The sequence below is a fragment of the Bombina bombina genome, chromosome 2 (genome assembly GCF_027579735.1).
Source record: "Bombina bombina isolate aBomBom1 chromosome 2, aBomBom1.pri, whole genome shotgun sequence".
Lineage (NCBI taxonomy): Eukaryota > Metazoa > Chordata > Amphibia > Anura > Bombinatoridae > Bombina > Bombina bombina.
In genome coordinates this window covers 357,006,813-357,030,610 of record NC_069500.1, presented here as the reverse complement: position 1 = coordinate 357,030,610, position 23,798 = coordinate 357,006,813, and the positions used below count along the sequence as shown (strand labels likewise).

Genomic DNA, 23,798 nt, shown 5'->3' with positions numbered 1-23,798 from the left:
GAAAAAAGTGAACGATTTTTTTTATTTGATCGCATTTGGCGGTGAAATGGTGGCATGAAATATACCAAAATGGGCCTAGATCAATACTTTGGGATGTCTTCTAAAAAAAATATATACATGTCAAGGGCTATTCAGGGCTTCCTGAAAGATATCAGCGTTCCAATGTAACTATCGCTAATTTTGAAAAAAAGTGGTTTGGAATTAGCAAAGTGCTACTTTATTGCCCTATAACTTGCAAAAAAAGCAAAGAACATGTAAACATTGGATATTTCTAAACTCAGGACAAAATTTAGAAACTATTTAGCATGGGTGTTTTTTGGTGGTTGTAGATGTGTAACAGAATTTGGGGGTCAAAGTTAGAAAAACATAATTTATGCTTACCTGATAAATTTATTTCTCTTGTAGTGTAGTCAGTCCACGGGTCATCCATAACTTATGGGATTATATCTCCTTCCCAACAGGAAGTTGCAAGAGGATCACCCAAGCAGAGTTGCTATATAGCTCCTCCCCTCACATGTCATATCCAGTCATTCGACCGAAACAAGACGAGAAAGGAGAAACCATAGGGTGCAGTGGTGACTGGAGTTTAATTAAAATTTAAACCTGCCTTAAAGACAGGGCGGGCTGTGGACTGACTACACTACAAGAGAAATACATTTATCAGGTAAGCATAAATTATGTTTTCTCTTGTTAAGTGTAGTCAGTCCACGGGTCATCCATTACTTATGGGATACCAATACCAAAGCAAAAAGTACACGGATGATGGGAGGGACAAGGCAGGAACTTTAAACGGAAGGAACCACTGCCTGAAGAACCTTTCTCCCAAAAATAGCCTCCGAAGAAGCAAAAGTGTCAAATTTGTAAAATTTCGAAAAAGTGTGAAGTGAAGACCAAGTTGCAGCCTTGCAAATCTGTTCAACAGAGGCCTCATTCTTTTTTTTTTTTGTTTTGTTTTTTTTTTGTTTTCAAAAAAGCTTTATTAAAGAAAATACGTATAATAATTACAAGCTTTTCAGTTTTTCCAAGATAAATGTGTATACAAGATTATTCAAACATAGCTTTACAAAATGTAACTAACAAGTGTTAACACATGCTAATCATTCTACCCCTGGTGCCCCTCAGCAAGGTAAAATATTGACTGTTCATAATGCAGGTAGGGTTTAAATCTCAAGGGGATGGGACAAATTTCAGAGTTCAAGAGGCACTTAGTTGATGAGAGTCCAAGAGTCCATTAGTGCATTGTCCCAAGCGCTCTGTGTCAATTCCCACAAAGTTATACCATCATATGCTGGGGTTACCAGGGGGCATGAAACCAAAGGGGGTAAGGGGGGTGAGGAAAAAGGGGGGGGGGAGGGGGGGAAGGAGGGGGGGGGAGATGTTACCTGTCTCCATTGAGCTGTTTGGGTGTGTTTGTGCAGACAATCCCTTTCCTGTGTTCCCGTTATCTAGGTTGTTTACAGATCGTTTGTGCATATCTCGTGGGGGGTAGGCGGAGGTAATGGGGTAAGTTGAGAGAGGGGGTAGAGGAGGAAAGGAGAGGGGAATGTCGGTAGGAGAGGTATAGGTCCAGATTGTGACCTAGCTTGTCTTATACTATCTGTCGTCTGTGTGCTGCCCAGCCCTCTAGCATTATCTTGTGTGTGTCTACCGTCCCTTGCCGGATGTGGTGATATCTTTCTAGGCGTAGTAGTGTGTCTACTTGTTCTTGCCACTCTTGGAAGGTCGGTGTAGTTCTAGACTTCCAGTGTTTTGGGATTAGTAGTTTGGCTCCGTTTAGCATAACTGACAGGAGTGCCCTATTTGCTTTGCAAGTTAATTTGGGTAAGGAAAGGTACAGTAATGTTCCTGGGTTGCTCTGCAGGGGTTTCCCCAGGACTAGTTCTATGTGATTGAAAACGCTGACCCAATATTCATCCAGCATAGGACATTCCCACCAGATGTGTGTTGGAGTGCCGACTCCAACGCAGTCCCTCCAGCATTTGCCTGAGGCCTGTTTGTAAATCCTCTGCAGCCTGTTGGGTGTAAGATACCACCTCGCCAGGCATTTGAAGCTGGATTCCTGTACTCTCATAGAGATTGAAGCTGACTTGGTCACTGAGAAGGCGTTTTGCCAGTCCTCATGACCTATCTCGGTCTGCCACTCCTTTTCCCACATCTTCGTGTAGGAGGGGAGTGTCTGGGCATCATCTGTTAGTAACAGTTTATAGATCAGGGAGACTGCGTGGGCTGTAGGCGTGCCCTTTAAACATAAAGTCTCAAAGGGGGTGGGTGTTCTGGTTAAACAGGGTCTGTGTTTATGTGTCATGAGGTAATGATTCAACCGCATGTATGAGAACCAGTTCAGCGTCAGGTGGGGGTACTCCTCCGAGATGTCAGTCAGGGTCTTGAGCCTATGGCCGTCAGTCAGAGACCTGAGGGTGTAGTCTTTTAGAGGTGTGTCGGCATTGGTTCTGCTATCGGGTAGATTCCAGGGCAGTGCGGCGTTCCGATAAATCGGGGTTAGTGGGGAATGTCTGGTTGATATATGAGATGTAGTATTTATTATCTTGTCCCATGTGGAGTAAAAGTCCATCAGCAAAGAGTACTTTGTTGTGGCTGGGTGTCTGTCCTTCTCTAGTGTCCAGGCACCTAGGCCTGCGTTGTTTGTTTCTAAGATGTCACAGTCCAGTCTTACCCATTCTTTGTTAGGGTCGTTGGAGCACCAGTCCAGTAATCTGCTCAGCGTAATTGCCTGTTTGTATGTTAGTATGTTTGGGTCCCCTAGGCCCCCTCTGTCTCTGGGCAGATACAAAGTTCTCCTGGCTACTCTTGGTCTGATCCCTCCCCAAATGTATTGTTCAATTAGGGTCTGAATTTTTTGTAGGTAGTTCCTTGGAAGGGGAATCGGTGTTGTTTGGAAAATGTAAAGCAATCTGGGTAGCACATTCATCTTGACGACATTTATTCGTCCTAGCCAGGAAATAGATTTGTTCTTCCACCTAGATAGGTCCGCTATCAGCGTGGTCTCTAGACATTTGTAGTTTTCTTGGAAAATAGTTTGGGTGTCTGGGGAGATGTATATCCCTAAGTATTTAAGCTTATCTTGTTGTAATCTCAAGGGACAGGTGCCTAATGTTGTGGTCAGTGTCTCTGTGTGGTATGTGATGTTCAATATCTCTGATTTAGCTACATTGAGGTGGAAGTTAGAGAGTCGGCCGTATTCACTGAAGGTGTTTAGGACTCTAGGGAGGGAAGTCTCTATGTCGGTAAGCGTCAGTAAGATATCGTCGGCATATAATGCCAATTTATGTGTGTTTGAAATGGTTTTGATACCTGAGATCAGATGGTCTTCTCTAATTTTCTGCGCTAAAGTCTCTATTGAAATAGCAAATAAGATCGGCGAGAGTGGGCAGCCCTGCCTGGTCCCGTTTCTGATGTGGAATCTGTCTGACAGTAGGCCATTGACTTTTACTCTGGCCGAAGGGTTTTCATAGAGGGCAAATATCTGTCTGATAAAGGTGTCGCTAAACTTCATTCTCGTTAGTACTGCCTTCAGAAAGGGCCAGTGCACACGGTCAAACGCCTTTTCGGCGTCTGTCGAGACCAGTATGAGAGGTGTGTTCTGATGCTGCGCGTGCGAGACAAGCTGTAGTACTTTCAGCGTGTTATCACGCGCCTCCCTCCCTGGCACGAAACCCACCTGGTCAGGGTGTATCAGTGTGGGTAGGATCTTATTGATTCTGTTGGCTAATACTTTGGCATAGATCTTTACGTCCACATTGAGGAGCGAGATCGGGCGGAAATTTTCTGGCCTATCTGGTGTTTTACCCTGTTTAGGGAGGACAGTGATATTTGCCTCCAGCATCTGATCTGTGAATCCCCCCTCTGTCAGCAGCGAGTTAAATAGAAGTGTAAGAGGTGCTAGCAAGTGATGTGCAAATTCTTTGTAATATTTCACCCCCAGTCCATCAGGGCCAGGGCTCTTACCATTTGGCATACTCATGATGGCTAATTTAATTTCGTCAGTTGTTATCGGTCTATCTAATTGATCTGAGTCCTCTTGAGATAGTGTGGGTAGCTGGATGTCCCCTAAATATGTGTCTATATGTGATTGTGGGCTGTTGTTGGTGATATTGTAAAGTGCTTCGTAGTATCGTCGAAATGTCTCAGCTATGGTCACACTGTCTTTCTGTGGTTGCCCTAATGCGTCAGTAATAGAGTGTATATGCATGCTCAACTGTTTGCGCTTCAATGCCTTGGCTAGTGATGGGCCTATTTTATCATTCATTTCAAAGTATTTTTGCTGTAGCATTGAGGCTTTACTCTGATATTCTTTGATGAGGTGGTTATTCAGTTCAGCCTTAACCGTGTTTAGGGATTTAAGTATTGTGGCAGATGATGTGTTCCTCTTTAGCTCAGACTCCCAGTATCGAATCTGAGACAAAGATGAGTTCAGAAATTGTCTATTTTGTTTGGTTTCTGTGGCTTTGAGTCGTATAAATTCCCCCCTTGCTACACATTTGTGTGCTTCCCATGTCGTGGAGGTGGGCAGAGCGTCTAGTGGGTTTTCAATGAAGTAATTCCGTAAGGTGGAGTCAATGGCCAATTTGTGTAAGGGGTTGTCTAGTGTATGGTCGTCAAGTCTCCATAAGTAAGGTTTTATGGGTATATCTGGCCAGTCTAATGTGCATTGTACGGGAGCGTGGTCTGACCAGGTAATTGGCAAAATGTTAGCGTTGTCAATCAGTGAGAGGCCTAATTGGTCCGTTATGAGGTAGTCGATTCTAGTGTAGACTTGGTGTGGATGTGAGAAGAAGGTGTAGTCCCGTGTGTCTGGGTGTAAGAATCTCCATATGTCATGTAGTTTTAGTGAGCGGATTTGTGAGTTGACAGTTCTGATTATTCTGTGCGGTGTAGAGGTCTTCCCTGATGAGGTGTCCAGGGAGGGGACCAGGGGTAGGTTAAGGTCGCTCGCCAAGAATAAAATACCTCTCGTGTGTTCCAAGATCAGTTGTGTCAGTTGTTTGAATACAATATGTTGTCCTTGGTTTGGCAGGTAAGCATTGGCTATTGTGATATGGGAGTTATACAGGGTCCCCACCACTAAGAGGTAAGAACCATTGGGGTCCTTGAAAACCTTGGTTGGTCGGAAGGGAATCGAGTTCCTGATGAAGATACCCACCCCACCTTTCTTAGAACCGCCCGATGCTAGATAGTGGGTGTTATACCTGTGAGTGATGTACCTAGGTTCCCTCCCTCTCTTGAAGTGTGTCTCTTGTATACAGATAATATCCCCTCCTGCTTTGTGTAACTGCGTGAAGGCAATTGATCTCTTTTCAGGACTGTTAAGTCCTTTGGCGTTAATGGTTATGAGTTTAATGGGACGCGGCTGCATGTTTCTGGAGTGTTATAATTTTAGTTACACCACTCCAGAGGGCTTCGGTTGCGTTCAATCTGCTTGTTAGAGTGCGGGCGTGCAGAGGGCTGGGCAGTGTCTGTCTAGTCTGTAGACCCTACTCCTTCTGTGAGTCTGTAGGGCAGGTGGTGACTAGGTCTCTCAAGTCCTGTGTATGATAGTGAGTGAAAGGTGGGATGGGGAAGGGGAAGTTGGGGGAGGAAAAGAGGGGGGGGGGTTAGCGAGGATAAGAAGAGGAAGGGTGAGTTTACAAGTAGGTATAGTATACTAACAGTACGGCTGCTTCACCTAGGAAGCTGATGTTGTGTAGATAAGTTAACACTAGAAAACTATAAAAGCAGCAATCAATAATAACAGATAACTAGCAAAATAGGTAACTAGCAATATAGGGTAATATCCCCGTTATCAAACCCAGCATTTGAAAAAGTAAATTTAAAGATAACATTATATTATATACGACCTGATGCCTTGAATCAGGGACTGGCCTCCAGCCTAGGCCGTGGGGGCGAGCAGTCCATATGTTGATGCGTTTCCTCCGCATCATCAGCGACAGTCACAAGTGAGGGGTGTTTGTGGAGACCCCTTTCATTGTTGAGTGTGGGTGCAAGTCGCATCTGAGTCCCCAAGAGGGGCCTTGGTGTAGAGCTGTCCTTTGGTTGGTCCTCTGTCTGGATGTGTATCTGAAGTGCCTCGCAGAAGCGGGGTAAGTCATCCTGAGTTTTGTAGATAGCTGTGGTGTTGCCGTTATTGGCAATGATGCTGACCGGGAACCCCCAGCGATAGGCGATCTTCTTCTCTCTGAGCACTGATGTTATGTGGTTCAGATCCCTTCTCTTTTGGAGTGTCGTGGGGCTCAGGTCTGTAAAAATCTGGATGCGGCAGCCTGCATGTGTGAAGTCCTGTTTTTGCCTTGAGTGTTTTAAGATGTCCTCCTTATCCTTGAAGTGCAGCAGCTTCAGGATAACGTCCCTTGGGGGTGCTTTAGGTGGGGGTTTCGCTCTAAGGGCCCTGTGTGCTCTTTCGATAATTACCTCGGGGGCATTCTCATCACCTTTTAGCGTGCGGAACATGGCCTGCAGGCAACCCTCTAAGGCTCCTGGGTGGATGGATTCTGGTATCCCTCGAACTCTCAAATTATTCCTCCTGCCTCTGTTGTCTAAGTCCTCAACCTTCTCTAGTAGGTTGTATATGGTTTCTTCTTGGTCGTAGAGAAGGCGGGACATATGATTGATGTCATTACTGGTTGTGTTGTGATTTTCTTCTAGATTGGTGACTCTCCGCGTCACCCTTGATAAATCCCTTTTGAGGTCCCCATACCAGCCCTTTACTTCAGTGAGCATTTCTTTAAAGTCTTCTTTGGAACATAAAGATTTGAGGTCTTCTCTAGTGATTTGTTGTGTGGTACTAAGGGCAGGGCTCACTGTCTGAGTACTGGACTGTGGGCTTGGTGCGGGCACAATGCTGTCTGCAGCTTGTTGTAGTGTCTTTGACGTGGATTCAGGTTGTTTTAAGAACTGCTGCATGGTCCTGGGATGCGGTATGCTGTCCAGCCTAGTCGGTTTTTTCGCTGGCATGCTAGTATGATATGATGAGGGCTAGCGTGGATAGTAGCTAGCTGCTCCTTCAGGGTTATTGTAGGCCAAAAATAAAGTTTATAAGTCAAATGCAGTTGCTGGCGCCTGGGCTCGTTCTCCCTGCGCACCTTAAGGGTGTCACTGTTTTCCTTTTCTGCTTTGTGTTTGATATGCTTAGGATTAAGGTGGGTGAGGGTTGTCTGCTTTTGTTTTTCTTTTAAATACAGAGAACCAGAGAGAAAGTTTATAAGGCAGACAATTTGGTGTTGTTTCTCTTGCGCACTGTGAGGGGCTGCTGTCTTATGGGTTACTTTTCTGGCAATGTAACTCAAGGGTCACCTGCATGTAGGTGCTGCTTAGTGGGGGCTGTGCGGGCACACTGTCTCTAGTGATTGTATTTTTGAACCGTGCAGCAAGGGGAAAAGAAGTAAATCACCTCAGAAAGTGCGTAGGGTGTATGATTCACAGTGTCCGCTGGAAGCAGAGTAAGTATGCCCCTTGTTTCGGCGTCTATTTGGGTGCAGAGGATGTGTTCCTTCCCCACTGAGGGCTTTAGTGAGTTTGTGGGGTGATTTGTCCCTGTGATGGAGGGTTGATGTACTACGGTGCTGTGGGTGACTAGGTCCGTTGCCGCCTGAGGCCTGATGTGCGTGCCTTCTTACCTGGCTGCCCCGGTATGTAGCGTCCGTCTTGAGAGAGGGCCGCACCCGCAGAGCTGTTATGTGCTTTGATGTGCGTGACCGTTGGCGGGTGGCGGCAGCCGTTGGGTTGCTGCGTTGTGTCTCCCTGGATGGTTCTCAGCTTTGGTGCCGCTGAAATCTGGGCGCGTGTCGTCTTTACCCTCAGGTCCGGGCATCGCCCGATGTTGTGAGCGGGCCCAGAGTTGGTAACAGAGGTTTGCGGCTGTTGGTGTGATAAGCCAGGCTCAGGGGGTTGTCTCCTCTAATGCGGGACTGTATTTGAGGCATCGGTCGGGTATAACTGCTGGGTTTAACAACTTAGGGCCTAGGAGCTATTGCACTACGCGGCCATTTCACTGAACGGCCAAGCTCCGCCCCCCAGAGGCCTCATTCTTAAAGGCCCAGGTGGAAGCCACAGCTCTAGTGGAATGAGCTGTAATTCTTTCAGGAGGCTGCTGTCCAGCAGTCTCATAGGCTAAACGTATGATGCTACGAAGCCAAAAGGAGAGAGAGGTAGCCGAAGCTTTTTGACCTCTCCTCTGTCCAGAGTAAACGACAAACAGAGAAGAAGTTTGACGAAAATCCTTAGTTGCCTGCAAATAGAACTTCAGGGCACGGACTACGTCCAGATTATGCAAAAGTCGTTCCTTCTTTGAAGAAGGATTAGGACACAAAGATGGAACAACAATCTCTTGATTTATATTCCTGTTAGAAACTACCTTAGGTAAGAACCCAGGTTTAGTACGCAGAACTACCTTGTCTGAATGAAAAATTAGATAAGGAGAATCACAATGTAAGGCAGATAACTCAGAGACTCTTCGAGCCGAGGAAATAGCCATCAAAAACAGAACTTTCCAAGATAACAGCTTAATATTAATGGAATGAAGGGGTTCAAATGGAACACCTTGCAAAACGTTAAGAACTAAGTTTAAGCTCCACAGCGGAGCAACAGTCTTAAACACAGGCTTAATCCTAGCCAAAGCCTGACAAAAAGCCTGAACATCTGGAACTTCTGCCAGACGTTTGTGTAGAAGAATAGACAGAGCCGAAATCTGTCCCTTTAACGAACTAGCAGATAAGCCCTTTTCTAAACCCTCTTGTAGAAAAGACAATATCCTAGGAATCCTAACCTTACTCCATGAGTAACTCTTGGATTCGCACCAATATAAATATTTACGCCATATCTTATGGTAAATTTTTCTGGTAACAGGTTTCCGAGCCTGTATTAAAGTATCAATAACCGACTCCGAGAAGCCACGCTTTGATAGAATCAAGCGTTCAATCTCCATGCAGTCAGTCTCAGAGAAATTAGATTTGGATGGTTGAAAGGACCCTGAATTAGAAGGTCCTGCCTCAGAGGCAGAGACCATGGTGGACAGGACGACATGTCCACTAGTTCTGCATACCAGGTCCTGCGTGGCCACGCAGGCGCTACCAAAATCACTGATGCTCTCTCCTGTTTGATCTTGGCAATCAGTCGAGGCAGCATCGGGAATGGTGGAAACACATAAGCCATGTTGAAGACCCAAGGGGCTGTCAGAGCATCTATCAGCGCCGCTCCCGGGTCCCTGGATCTGGATCCGTAACAAGGAAGCTTGGCGTTCTGGCGAGACGCCATGAGATCCAGATCTGGTTTGCCCCAACGATGAATCAGTTGAGCGAAGACCTCCGGATGAAGTTCCCACTCCCCTGAATGAAAAGTCTGGCGACTTAGAAAATCCGCCTCCCAGTTCTCCACGCCTGGGATGTAGATCGCTGACAGGTGGCAAGAGTGAGACTCTGCCCAGCGAATTATCTTTGAGACTTCCAACATCGCTAGGGAACTCCTGGTTCCCCCTTGATGGTTGATGTAAGCCACAGTCGTGATGTTGTCCGACTGAAATCTGATGAACCTCAGAGTTGCTAACTGAGGCCAAGCTAGAAGAGCATTGAATATTGCTCTTAACTCCAGAATATTTATTGGGAGGAGTTTCTCCTCCTGAGTCCACGATCCCTGAGCCTTCAGTAAATTCCAGACTGCGCCCCAACCTAGAAGGCTGGCGTCTGTTGTTACAATCGTCCAATCTGGCCTGCGAAAGGTCATCCCCTTGGACAGATGGGGCCGAGAAAGCCACCATAGAAGAGAATCTCTGGTCTCTTGATCCAGATTTAGTAGAGGGGACAAATCTGAGTAATCCCCATTCCACTGACTGAGCATGCACAATTACAGTGGTCTGAGATGCAGGCGCGCAAATGGTACTATGTCCATTGCCGCAACCATTAAGCCGATTACTTCCATGCACTGAGCTACTGACGGGTGTGGAATGGAATGAAGGGCACGGCAAGTATTTTGAAGCTTTAATAACCTGGACTCCGTCAGGTAAATTTTCATCTCTATAGAATCTATAAGAGTCCCTAGGAAGGGAACCCTTGTGAGTGGTAATAGAGAACTCTTTTCCACGTTCACCTTCCACCCATGCGACCTCAGAAACGCCAGAACTATCTCTGTGTGAGACTTGGCAATTTGAAAACTTGACGCTTGTATCAAATGTCGTCTAGGTACGGAGCCACCGCTATGCCTCGCGGTCTTAGTACCGCCAGAAGAGAGCCCAGAACCTTTGTAAAGATTCTCGGGGCCGTAGCTAACCCGAAGGGAAGAGCTACAAACTGGTAATGAAAGGCAAATCTTAGGTACCGATAATGATCTTTGTGAATCGGTATGTGAAAGTAGGCATCCTTTAAGTCCACTGTGGTCATGTATTGACCCTCTTGGATCATGGGTAGGATGGTTCGAATAGTTTCCATTTTGAATGATGGAACTCTTAGGAGTTTGTTTAAGATCTTTAGGTCCAAGATTGGTCTGAAGGTTCCCTCTTTCTTGGGGACCACAAACAGATTTGAGTAAAATCCTTGCCCTTGTTCCGTCCGCGGAACTGGGTGGATCACCCCCATTAATAAGAGGTCTTGTACACAGCGTAGAAACGCCTCTTTCTTTATTTGGTTTGCTGATAACCTTGAAAGATGAAATCTCCCTTGTGGAGGAGAAGCTTTGAAGTCCAGAAGGTATCCCTGAGATATGATCTCCAACGCCCAGGGATCCTGGACATCTCTTGCCCAAGCCTGGGCAAAGAGAGATAGTCTGCCCCCCACTAGATCCGTTTCTGGATAGGGGGCCCTCTCTTCATGCTGTCTTAAGGGCAGAAGCAGGTTTTCTGGCCTGCTTGCCCTTGTTCCAGGACTGGTTAGCTTTCCAGCCCTGTCTGTAACGAGCAACAGTTCCTTCCTGTTTTGGAGCGGAGGAAGTTGATGCTGCTCCTGCCTTGAAGTTACGAAAGGCACGAAAATTAGACTGTTTGGCCTTAGATTTGGCCTTGTCCTGAGGAAGAGTATGACCCTTACCCCCAGTAATGTCAGCAATAATTTCTTTCAAGCCGGGCCCGAACAAGGTCTGCCCTTTGAAAGGAATATTAAGCAATTTAGATTTAGAAGTCACGTCAGCTGACCATGATTTAAGCCATAGCGCTCTGCGCGCTTGGATGGCGAAACCAGAGTTCTTAGCCGTTAATTTGGTTAAATGTACAACAGCATCAGAAACAAATGCGTTAGCTAGCTTAAGTGCTTTAAGCTTGTTCATAATCTCATCCAATGGAGCTGTGCGAATGGCCTCTTCCAGAGACTCAAACCAGAATGCCGCAGCAGCAGTGACAGGCGCAATGCATGCAAGGGGCTGTAAGATAAAACCTTGTTGAACAAAAATTTTCTTAAGGTAACCTTCTAATTTTTTATCCATTGGATCTGAAAAAGCACAACTATCCTCCACCGGGATAGTAGTACGCTTAGCCAAAGTAGAAACTGCTCCCTCCACCTTAGGGACCGTCTGCCATAAGTCCCGTGTGGTGGCGTCTATTGGAAACATTTTCCTAAATATAGGAGGGGGGGAAAAGGGCACACCGGGCCTATCCCACTCCTTGCTAATAATCTCTGTAAGCCTCTTAGGTATAGGAAAAACGTCAGTACACACCGGTACCGCATAGTATCTATCCAGCCTACATAATTTCTCTGGAATTGCAACCGTGTTACAATCATTCAGAGCTGCTAATACCTCCCCTAGCAGTACGCGGAGGTTTTCAAGCTTAAATTTAAAATTAGAAATCTCTGAATCCAGTCTCCCTGGATCAGATCCGTCACCCACAGAATGAAGCTCTCCGTCCTCATGTTCTGCAAATTGTGACGCAGTATCAGACATGGCTCTCCCATCATCAGCGCGCTCTGTCCTTAACCCCGAGCAATCGCGCTTGCCTCTTAATTCTGTCAATTTAGATAATACCTCGGTCATAACAGTAGCCATGTCTTGCAAAGTGATTTGTATGGGCCTCTTTGATGTACTTGGCGCCACAATATCACGCACCTCCTGAGCGGGAGGCGAAGGTACTGACACGTGAGGAGAGTTAGTCGGCATAACTTCCCCCTCGTTGTCTGGTGATAATTTCTTTACATGTAAAGATTGACTTTTATTTAAAGTGACATCAATGCATTTAGTACACAAATTTCTATGGGGCTCCACATTGGCCTTCAAACATAGTGAACAAGCAGATTCATCTGTGTCAGACATGTTTAAATAGACTAGCAATGAGACTAGCAAGCTTGGAAAATACTTTCAATAAATTTACAAGCAATATAAAAAACGCTACTGCGCCTTTAAGAAGCACAAAAAGCTGTCACAGTTGAAATAACAATGAACCAAATCAGTTATAGCAACCAAAATTTCACAGTAAATGTATTAAATTAGCAAAAGATTGCACCCACCAGCAAATGGATGATTAACCCCTTAATACCCAAAAACGGATATCAATTTAACAAATAACGTTTTTATCACAGTCAAACACACTGTCACAGGTCTGCTGTGACTGATTTCCTCCCTCAAAATGAATTTTGAAGACCCCTGAGCTCTCTAGGGACGTCCTGGATCATGGAGGATGAAGTAGGAAAACTGTGACTGAATTTTTACTGCGCAAAAAAGCTCTAAAATAGGCCCCTCCCACACATATTACAACAGTGGGGAATCTCAGTTAACTGTTTCTATGCAGAAATAAACGTTAGCCATGTGGAAAAAACATGCCCCAATAAGTTTTATCACCAAGTACCTCACAAAAAACGATTAACATGCCAGTAAACGTTTTGAACATTAAAAGATTATGAAGTGTTATTAATAAGCCTGCTACCAGTCGCTTTTACTGCAGTTAAGGCTCAAACATTACTTCAGCATTAACAGTATTTTCGTAGACAAATTCCATTCCCTAGAAAAATACTTCAGTGAACGTACACTCATCAGCCTAATACCAGTCGCTACCACTGCATTCAAGGCTGTACTTACATTGCATTGGTAACAGCAGTATTTTCTAGTCAATTCCATTCCTTAGAAAAATAATTTACTGCACATACCTCGTTTGCAGGGGGGCCCCGCATGCTATTCCCCTTTCTGAAGTTACCTCACTCCTCAGAATGTGCGAGAAACAGCCAGTGGATCTTAGTTACTTCTGCTAAGATCATAGAAAACGCAGGCAGATTCTTCTTCTAATACTGCCTGAGAACAAACAGCACACTCCGGTGCCATTTAAAATAACAAACTTTTGATTGAAGACATAAACTAAGTTTAAAAACACCACAGACCTCTCACAACGACCTATCTATGTTGAGTTGCAAGAGAATGACTGGATATGACATGTGAGGGGAGGAGCTATATAGCAACTCTGCTTGGGTGATCCTCTTGCAACTTCCTGTTGGGAAGGAGATATAATCCCATAAGTAATGGATGACCCGTGGACTGACTACACTTAACAAGAGAAAAGTGTGTTTTCCTTGATTGTTTTTCTCATATTTTATATTTTTTTATAGTAAATTATAAGATATGATGAAAATAATGGTATCTTTAAAAAGTCTATTTAATGGTGAGAAAAACGGTATATAATATGTGTGGGTATAGTAAATGAGTAAGAGGAAAATTACAGCTTAACACAAAAATCGCAGAAATGTAAAAATAGCCTTGGTCCCAAATGGTCAGAAAATGGAAAAGTGCTCAGGTCATTAAGGGGTTAAACAGATGCATACTTGTATGTATATATATATATATATATATATATATATACGATTATTTTTTGTAAAATATATATCTATACATATATGAATATATACAGATATAGATATACAGTACAGTATATATATATAAATTGTATATACATATACATGTTAAAGCATTTTATTTTTGCACTTTCATGTTATTTTAAATTTGTTCAATATCATTTGTAGATAGAACGGTCTTTTGGGAGCAAGACACTCTAATCTTAAATAGTCATATGTGATTGTATTTATTGTAGCCCTTGAATAATGCTGCAGAATAGGTTTGCGTATTAAAATGAAAGAATAATATCAATAATAATAATAAACAAAGCTACTTACTTTGTCGTCCAAAGCCGGTGCAACGTAATCCAAACTGGCATCTTTCTGTTGTAAAAAGATAATCTAAATTAACACTTTTTACATATTTCATACACTTGCTTCATTTCACAAAAAAATCCTATTATGAACAAATACTTCCTTAATTTCAGAAAAAAAAACAGTTAATATGTTTGCTGTTTTATTACCCTGAATTTGGTCTGACACTAATTAAAATAACTGGGGCTAGGTTATCCTTCTGTTTTAAACTTAGAAAAGCACAAAACTCTTTACTGCAGTAGTAATTGTGTAGTTATGCATTCAATGTTAAAAAAAAAAGATTCTATAAAGAAGCACTGTTGACGTTGGAGAGCTAGAAGAAGGCATTTAGTGAATTTTGTCTACTATCATTAAATAAATAAATCCTATAAAGAAGGATTATGGTATGTTATAGTAAGGCCTCCCATACATTTGTATTCATATGAGATCTACTTATCAGCATTATTATACTGACGTCTGTCTTTGTATGTTAGCTATATTGTGTTCACAAACATGGGTTTACTAACTTTACTGTAGTCATTAAAGGGAAACTAAATACCTTTTAATTTCTATATTTGTCTGGTGTTTTGCAATAAACTAACAAACATACTATTATTTGGATTTGTTACGGGAGTAAACTCAGCTAGACATGTTATTTTGTTACCAAAAGTATTATTTTGCTATTCCTTGTCTGGTTAGGTATGCTGAGGTGGCTGAGGCCAATTGGGGACAAATGAATTGTAGAGTTAGGTTTGTGAAGTCTGCAGTGTACACTTCCAATCCTCCAAATAGGAAAACTCAGAATTTTTACAATACAGGAACAGGGGGGTAAAATAACACCACCGCTGTGGTATTTAACGCCACTGCTCGCACTCTAACTCTGTTAGAAGTAAGCTTTAAGCGCACATTGGGTAGCACTCGTATTACAATTTATAAGTAAAAAGTTTTCTTTTGTGAGTTAACTCGATATGTGTAAATAGACGAATTTAGAATATGGTGCACGTGATAATGTATTCCCTAATAGAAGTCAATGGAGCAAGAAAAGTAGAAAAAACACCCTACTCATACGCAAACCTGATTACATATTCTCAAGAGCGCTAACCTGACATGAAATATGAATATTTGACATTCCAATGTTCTTTCCATAGCAAAATATGTTCTTTTTATTCATAAATAGATATTTCTAAATATGTCTAATGGTATTTTGCTACAATAAATATTTTATATATATATATATATATATATATATATATATATATATATATATATATATATATATATATATATATATATATACATACATACATGATTATATACAGCATATATAGGTATATATATATATATATATATATATATACAGACATATAGGAATATCTGTTTAAAAATACTTAGAACATATTTCCCTTTGTGAAGAACATTGGAATGTGAAATATTTACAGTAAATACACATTTAAAAACTATTATTATTATTAAATATGAATATTACATAAATATGCTTTAATATGTTTTCATATATCTAACTGCAAAGGGCTCCAATGCACTTATATATATGTCTATATGTGTACATTTGTATTTATGTGTTTATATGTGTATATACTGTATGTCTGTAAATACATAAATTCACATATAAATACATTAATACATATGTACACACACACATATATATATATATATATATATATATATATATATATATATATATATATATATATATATATATATATATATATATATATATATATAGAAATATACATACATACATACATATTTAGACATGTATATGTATGTAATTTTATGTTAAAGCCATTTGCCTGCCTTTTTTTTTTCTAACACCTGAGACCTGATATCTTTCAGCCCATATAACTTTTTTGTTAATTTTTTTTTTTAAATAATAATTTATATTATATAATGTTATTATGAATGTAACTATACGTTGTAATGTATTTTTAATGTATTTTGTGACACTTTTTTTGTTTTGCAAACCAGTTAATCAGAGCTCCGAGGACGCAGTAATTATTCTAGCGTAAATTGCAATTGTGCTCACCCGTTACTTTCAACTTGTAATACGAGCGGTAAACCAGACAAACGTAAACACTCGCGATAAACCCCTTTTCGCTCGCACGTAGCTGTTAATGAGCCACTCACAATCTGGCACAAAGTGTTAACTGTTCCTTTAATCTGATATAATGATTTAAAAAGTAGAGTGATATTGAATTACATTAAAAAGGAAAGTCATGCACTGTTTCACACGGAAATAAAATCTATTGTTTTAGTTTGAGGCAGTGAGGCATTAAGGTGTCTTTATATAATATATGACCTCCAGTATTGCAATTCAGTTTATGTATCTTGAAAACCTATTTCCTCACAGACACTAACAGTCTGGTCAAAATCTCTGAAATGTGAAACATACTCTTTCTTCACTTAACTCACCCATGCATAAAACACCACTTGAGTTTCACTGTTGGTTATTAACTGCGTGTGGTCTTGAGGATTAAACAGAATGTATTTCTGGAAAATAAATATACAGAAATATGAGTTAACAAGGAAAGGCATTGATAAACAATCCTGTTGAAAAATCAGTGCTTTAAAGGTGATTTCCTTATAGTTGCAAAGAGGTTGCTTACCTGTAGACCAAACTGAGGATCCAGAGCCACACTGCAGACTGGCTTTTGCTCACCGGTTGTCCAATCCCAAATGCAGACTTTCTAAAAATAATGAGTTTATCTCAGATATGTATCATTTTTAAATTATGTAATTCAATGATACTTACGTATAATGAACATTATATTATGGATAATATGATACACAAATATTCAAAATTGAATTATCCCCATGAAATGTTGTATTATGCATAAACAAGCTTTGCAATATGCTTTCAATTTATTTTACCTACTTTTCCTGTAATTTATCTCTAAATACTGTGATTTTTTGTCATTGCCCAAAGAGCATCATGCAAGAATGTAATAGTTTTCACTAAATGGCCAAAGCAAGTAAGATATAATTAATATATATATATATATATATATATATATATATACATTATTTTAACTTCTCATTAAATCATATTTACCATCTATGACCCCTTTCTAATTTAATTTAATATATAAATACATTAAAGTGGATTCAATTGGACAATTTAAATGCTTATTGTTTATATATATGATAAGATAGTGGGATTAAACATTTCAATATCTCTATACCAGTTACCTTTTTTATTATTGTTAATATAAAAATGTAATAAAAATATTCAAATTAAAAAAAAAAAAAAGTGGATTCAACTGCTCTAAAGAATCTGTCCTGTTAGATATAAAGTAATCTTTAAACATAAAACACATAGAAACCTCCTCTATGGGTAATTTATTGGCACAATAAACAAGACCGAAAACATTCATTTGTAGAATTATTTGTTCTCTTTTTTTTAAAATAAATATGATGCATAAATGTATATTTTTATTGATGGGGGGAAAATACCTGATTTGTTTCACCTCCAATAGTTGCCAAATACTTAGCATTCTGAGACATAGCAATATTAATTACACCGCCTTCTGGATGGCTGTCAAATATGGTGTGCACAGGGATCCTGGGGGGGGGGGGGGAACAAATAGATTCAAGTATAATAAAATAATATTTCTGAAATCATATGCTCATTATAAATGGATGCATTTGTGGTTACACTAATAGCTCTTTGTAGACTCAACTTGGAATTATAAAGTTAACTGTGTATATAGCAAGCTTTATTTTTATCTACTGTTTAGTAAGACTGTTATCTAATGATATCTTGATCATATCATTTACATGGATTTTGATCCAATGCTTAATTTTGTTATTACAATTATTGTAGAAGGAAAATAAAAAATCCAGTCCTACCCAGAAAATGAATCCCATACAATTATGAGGCTGTCTGGTCCTTGGTCAGCTGTAGCAATCCATCTTTTATCCTCACTCATACACATACAAGAAATGCAGCTACAATGGCCCTAAAAAACAAACAAAACAAAAAGTACACAATGAAATGTGCAAAGAAGGTCAGAAACATACTCCAAAATCCACAAACCAAAGAGAACAGCTATGAGTATGGCATCCTTGCTGAAATGCGTAAGCTGTGTGTGACCAGTGTTTGTAAATGATCAGTGTTTGCTCGCAATGCTATGTTGCCTAATACTTAGAAGCTCTTGTAGACTTTTTTACCGGGCACAATCAAATTAAACATAAGAGCACATATACTATAAATTACGGCAAGTAGCAAGCTACCGAATTTGGGGCGCCCCCTATATAAATATATACCCTCTTTCTTGTATCGGATGCAAAATAGACAAAAAACATCAGAGGTGCACCTGAGTTTCATGGACGACCTTAACACTTTTATTCTACATGTAGTAAAATACATGAATGGCGACAAAGTTTATTAAAAGCAGAAACACTCCCTCATTTCAGTATTTATAAATTCTCCCCCCCCCCCCTTGACCATATGTGGAAACCAGAAACCTTAGCTCCTGATGTACCTGTAAATGGCGCTGGTGGTTCTGTTGGAAGAAACATACTCCAAAATCCACAAACCAAGGAGAACAGCTATGAGTATGGCATCCTTGCTGAAATGCGTAAGCTGTGTGTGACCAGTGTTTGCAAATGATCAGTGTTTGCTCGCAATGCTATGTTGCCTAATACTTAGAATCTCTTGTAGACTTTTTTACCGGGCACAATCAAATTAAACATAAGAGCACATATACTATAAATTACGGCAAGTAGCAAGCTACCGAATTTTAAAACTATACATAAAGGTTTATCGCTGGTCCCACTTTCTTTGTAGAAGATGGAAGGGAACAGAAGCGACACATGGCCTAGTATTGTATATACTTGTATGAAGATGTGCATAAAATATTCCACTCACATTTAGGTAAGCACCCCTCTTGGTGCAAGTAGCGCAGACTGAAATCAAACAGTCATCCAGTAGACTGGCCTCCAGCAAAGCTCCAACAACAATGGGATGGATCAGGATACTATGTCCCAAGATGTTCTTATACCGTTCAAAAATGGTGTAGATGGTTATGAGTAAATGGCAGCAAGTGGTAAGCTAAAAACTTGCTTTAATAAAACATATAACAACAGCAACGCGTTTATCAGCCAACCAGTGGCTGTTTCATCATGACTGTTTGATTGCAATCTGTGCTACTTGCACCAAGAGGGGTGCTTACCTAAATGTGAGTGGAATATTTTATGCACATCTTCATACAAGTATACACAATACTAGGCCATGCGGCGCTTCTGTTCCTTCCATCTTCTACAGATTACTGATCCCTGGATCTCAGCCTACGATCCATTCAGAGATAGCAGCCTGGACCTGGATTTTATTGAAACCTTTTGGTTGTTTTCAAGAACATATCCTGCACTGACATATGGGACTTTTTACCTTTTCACTCATTTAATATACATATTTTTTTTATTGATTGATTTTTCTTGTCTTATCATAAGATTTAAATTTCCAATTGTCTAGAGTTGCTGAATTGTTAACCACACTCTCATATGGTAACTGGTATATTAACACATTTATCAATCTGACCTTGGGGCGCCCCCTATATAAATATATACCCTCTTTCTTTCTTTGTATTGGATGCAAAATAGACAGAACAAAACATCAGAAGAGCAGCTGAGTTTCATGGACGACTTTAACACTTAGCTTTTATTCCACATGTAGTAAAATACATGAATGGCGACAAAGTGTATTAGAAGCAGAAACATACTCCCTCATTTCAGTATTTATAAATTCCCCCCCCCCCCCTTGACCATATGCGGAAACCAGAAACCTTAGCTCCTGGTGTACCTGTAAATGGCGCTGGCGGTTCTGTTGGAAGTCATGGATCACAGCTGTGTGAGCACAAACATACACGATTACTTGCTGATCTTCCGCATGCAGATTGTACACTGGGATGGTGTTGTTCATACCATATGACCATGACAAGTTCTACACATAACAATATTAATAAACATTGGTATTAGACTTAATTAATGGCCTGATGAAAAAGAATAAAAATTAAACTTTTCAAGACATGTAGCTTTGTTACATTTTTATATGTATCACAGTTACCATTAAAGGACCAGTAAATACAGTAGATTTGCACAAACAACATATGCATGATAAAAAGACAATGCAATAGCAACTAGTGTGAACTTCAAATGAGTAGTAGATATTTTTATGACATATTTCAGTTATGTCTATTTCCACTCCCCCTGTATTATGTGACAAACATCAGCCAATCACAAATGCATATATGCATATTCTGTGAATGAATTCTTGCACATGATCAGTAGGAGCTGGTGACTCGAAACGTGTAACTATAAAAAGACTGTGCACATTTTGTTAATGGAAGTAAATTGGAAAGTTGGTTAAAATTGCCTGCTCTGTCTGAATCATGAAAGTTTAATTTTGACTTGAGTGTCCCTTTAACAAATGTATGCTATCTACAAACTACTGGTTTAGAAACAATGTGGGCACAAATGCTACTTGTTTACAGACTGCTAGTAAACATTCATAGTATGTCACTGTTTATTTAGCCTATGTTTCCCCATTTTAAAGTAATATAAAAGGGGTTAATATTTGGTTTTGTTGACAGTAACCACTAGACATTCAATGCATGTATTTTATTTTATAAATATAAACCTATGCATACAAAATGAGAACATTTTGGCTTTTTTCTGGGTAAACAAACAATTACTAATGTGGCACCCTTCTGATCCATGGCTAAATTAAGAATGCGTACAAGATCGGACGCTCATTTTAACAGAACGTTTTTGTAACATTGTAGTGTGTGTTGTCTAACATCCTAAATCAACAATATTCATTTAAAAACTTACAAGTGGTTTGTCTGTGAAAGTTGCATTTGTATCTTCAAATACTGTCCTAGGGGTGGCAGTGTATACTAAAGAGTCATCTACTTGATCAGCTTCCTTATTGACAGAAGGGATCTCGGTAGCATTTCCCTGTAAATCATTTTCAGATGGCTTTTCGTCCTCTGACTGTATTTCAACTTCAGGTTGTAACTGTAAAGTTTGTTCTTGATCAGAAGTCACAGAGGCCTTCTGCTCAGGATGCTCTATTGTTAATTCATTCCCATTCTGCTGTAGATTGTCCTCAGCCTTTCCACATGTAGTTGTTGTGTCCTGATAAAAATAAATAGAACAATACATTAAAAGATTAAACAATCTACAGTACAGTATAATAGTTTTTAAAACTAATACAATTAAACATGTTACTGATAAGTAGTATGTTTTCAGTATAAATTACCTTCATGGCATTGGTGAGGTTATTGTATAAAATATAAATATGCTAATTTGAAAAGTGAAAGTAATTACCACATCCTCAAAAGGTACAACAGCAGCATTGTCTTCTTCCTCATCATCAGCCTGGCTCAGTCCTTCTTCTTTGGTTAAACCTTCACTTGTATCTTCCCCGTGTTCATTTGGAATTACAGTTTCCAGATCCTCAGGTGGCTGATTGCACATAGAAAAACACAATATTAATTTTCCCTAAATCTCATTGTTAATGCTAATCTGTAATTTTTAGCTGTATCATTTGATTTATAAACAGCTATCTAAGCAATGAGTCTATTATGAATAATATATAGTACACCACAATCACAAACATAAACATTAATAATTGAAGGACACAAAAACAAGATAATCTGTGCCATGAGGAAAGTAGAATCTGTATGGCAATAGGAATGGGTAACCAATATCACTTAAAGGGCTTTTACAAAGCATCAAAATAGCTTTAAAGTACTTTTAACCCATATAATAGATCACTAACAAAAATTGTTTAAATCTGTTGTTAGTAAGGCAAAGAGTAGATTTACAGGGGGGAGGAAAACAGAGAGACAACAGCTGTTTCGGAAGGAAAAATAAAGGATATGTGTTTTATGGGGTAGGGGCAAAAAAATTGCATTCTTCTCTGCTCCTGCTCTTAAGGATGAGGGTGCATGATAAAACTCTAAGAACCTAATAGTACCATTGGGGCCCTCTTGATCTTTACTTGCACAGATGCACAACAAAAGTTTTAACAACATCAAAAAAGCACTTATTGATTAACATCTACACGTCATAAATTTAACATAGGAATATGTTTTTAAATATCTGTCTTATTCTAGCATGTGGGCAAACGATCTTCAGAATATTTTGTGTTCAATATTTTTTTTGTTTTGTTAATATTTAGAGATAAGAGAAAATGTTAGTGGAAATATAAGGAATAAGGATATTTGACTTCCTTGATATCAAATTGTAGCTAGGAGTTAAGAATTGAGCACATTTCATCACCACAAAGCAAGTTTTTTATTTTTTGTTTAAAAGCATTCAGATTACATGTACATTGTACTAACTAGCTATTTTTTTCTAAACTATACTATTCTGAAAATAAATGCCTCTGCAAGACATATAAAGCTATTTTTTGCCCCTGGATGGCATATAAAAGGTCTACCCTATGTTATGTGTTGCTTCTCCTTTTATACATTAAAAATCGTGCAAAAATAGCAAAGAATGGCAACAAATGATTCAGCTCACTACAGAGAGATCATGTGTGCTAGCATGTTTTATAATAGGGATACAGACCCTTGTTTATTATTTAGCTGCATATACAAACTAATATGTTATGAAGAATTTAAACCATACAAAACGTGATCCTACACTTACATCAGTTTGTTGTCCCACTGATACTTCATAAATTGTCTTCACCTCAATGTCTTCATTTTTAGCATCTACCAGTTCGCTATCTAGTAGCTGATTGTTTGATCTCTCAATAGATTCATACGAGTCTTGATCTTCATTTATAGTTCCCGTTTCTACTTCCATAGTTTCCCCTGGATGATGTCCATCTTTGCCAGACTCATGTATGTCAGTATTTTCTCCGTATGACTCTTGGTTGGCTTCAGCCATGGTTTACTATATGAAGAATATGGCAGCTGAACATTACCAATCAATTCAGATTTTGATTTAACACGAATGTAAGCACCACACACGGCATGACTACTCTCACATTCACTTGAACTGAACTAGGAATTGTTTTTCCATACTTTAAAAAAAAAATAACAATTTATGACGATAATATAAATGTTCAAAGAATATATTAAAAAGTGATTTTAGCTGGTATAGAACGATAACGATTATTTAGTAAACGGAAGGTACAGATTGGGGATGTGTATAGAACCTAAACAGGGTATTCTTTCTAAATACGAAGGTGGATTGCAGGATAAATGCACTAACCGCTAATACTTTTGTTCCCTTCACTGCTGAGATCGCACTTCCGACATCGAGAGTATTATTAATATAATAACAAGAGTAAATACTTACAGATAATACAATGCAGCACGGTTACTGCTTTCGTTACTTAGCAACAGTATGTAAACCTTACAGACATCCCCATGGCAACCTTTGTAAAATATGCTACATTAGTACGCACTTACTACGTCTTAGAGATTTATGGGAAATGTAGTTTTTTTACACCTCATGACTCTTCGGACGAACGAAAAACTTACAAGGTACACTAGGCAGTATGGAGAGCAGCGCGTCAGCTATGTGATTATTATAAATTAAGCACTCCGTCTGAAATATTAACTCAACTATATGGAACATTATATTTAATATATTTGCTTAATTATAAGGCCAATGTCATAAAGAATACCCATTCCTGTTTTAAAGAAACGTTACTTTTTTTAG

At 39.7% G+C, this 23,798-nt stretch overlaps 1 protein-coding gene across 1 annotated transcript in view; it reads right to left on the bottom strand.

Annotated features, from left to right (window-relative positions):
* Positions 1-23,176, bottom strand: part of CFAP251 (cilia and flagella associated protein 251) — a 175,866-nt gene extending 152,690 nt beyond the window's left edge. The window contains exons 1-9 of the mRNA XM_053699764.1: positions 22,776-23,176; positions 21,447-21,584; positions 20,949-21,254; positions 19,918-20,058; positions 17,967-18,076; positions 17,571-17,679; positions 16,724-16,804; positions 16,526-16,607; positions 14,085-14,125 (exon numbers count right to left, since the gene is read on the bottom strand). Of these exons, the coding sequence (XP_053555739.1) occupies positions 14,085-14,125; positions 16,526-16,607; positions 16,724-16,804; positions 17,571-17,679; positions 17,967-18,076; positions 19,918-20,058; positions 20,949-21,254; positions 21,447-21,584; positions 22,776-23,018 (1,251 nt within the window). The 5' untranslated portion in view covers positions 23,019-23,176. The remainder of the gene's footprint in view (positions 1-14,084; positions 14,126-16,525; positions 16,608-16,723; positions 16,805-17,570; positions 17,680-17,966; positions 18,077-19,917; positions 20,059-20,948; positions 21,255-21,446; positions 21,585-22,775) is intronic.
* Positions 23,177-23,798: the final 622 nt, after the last annotated feature.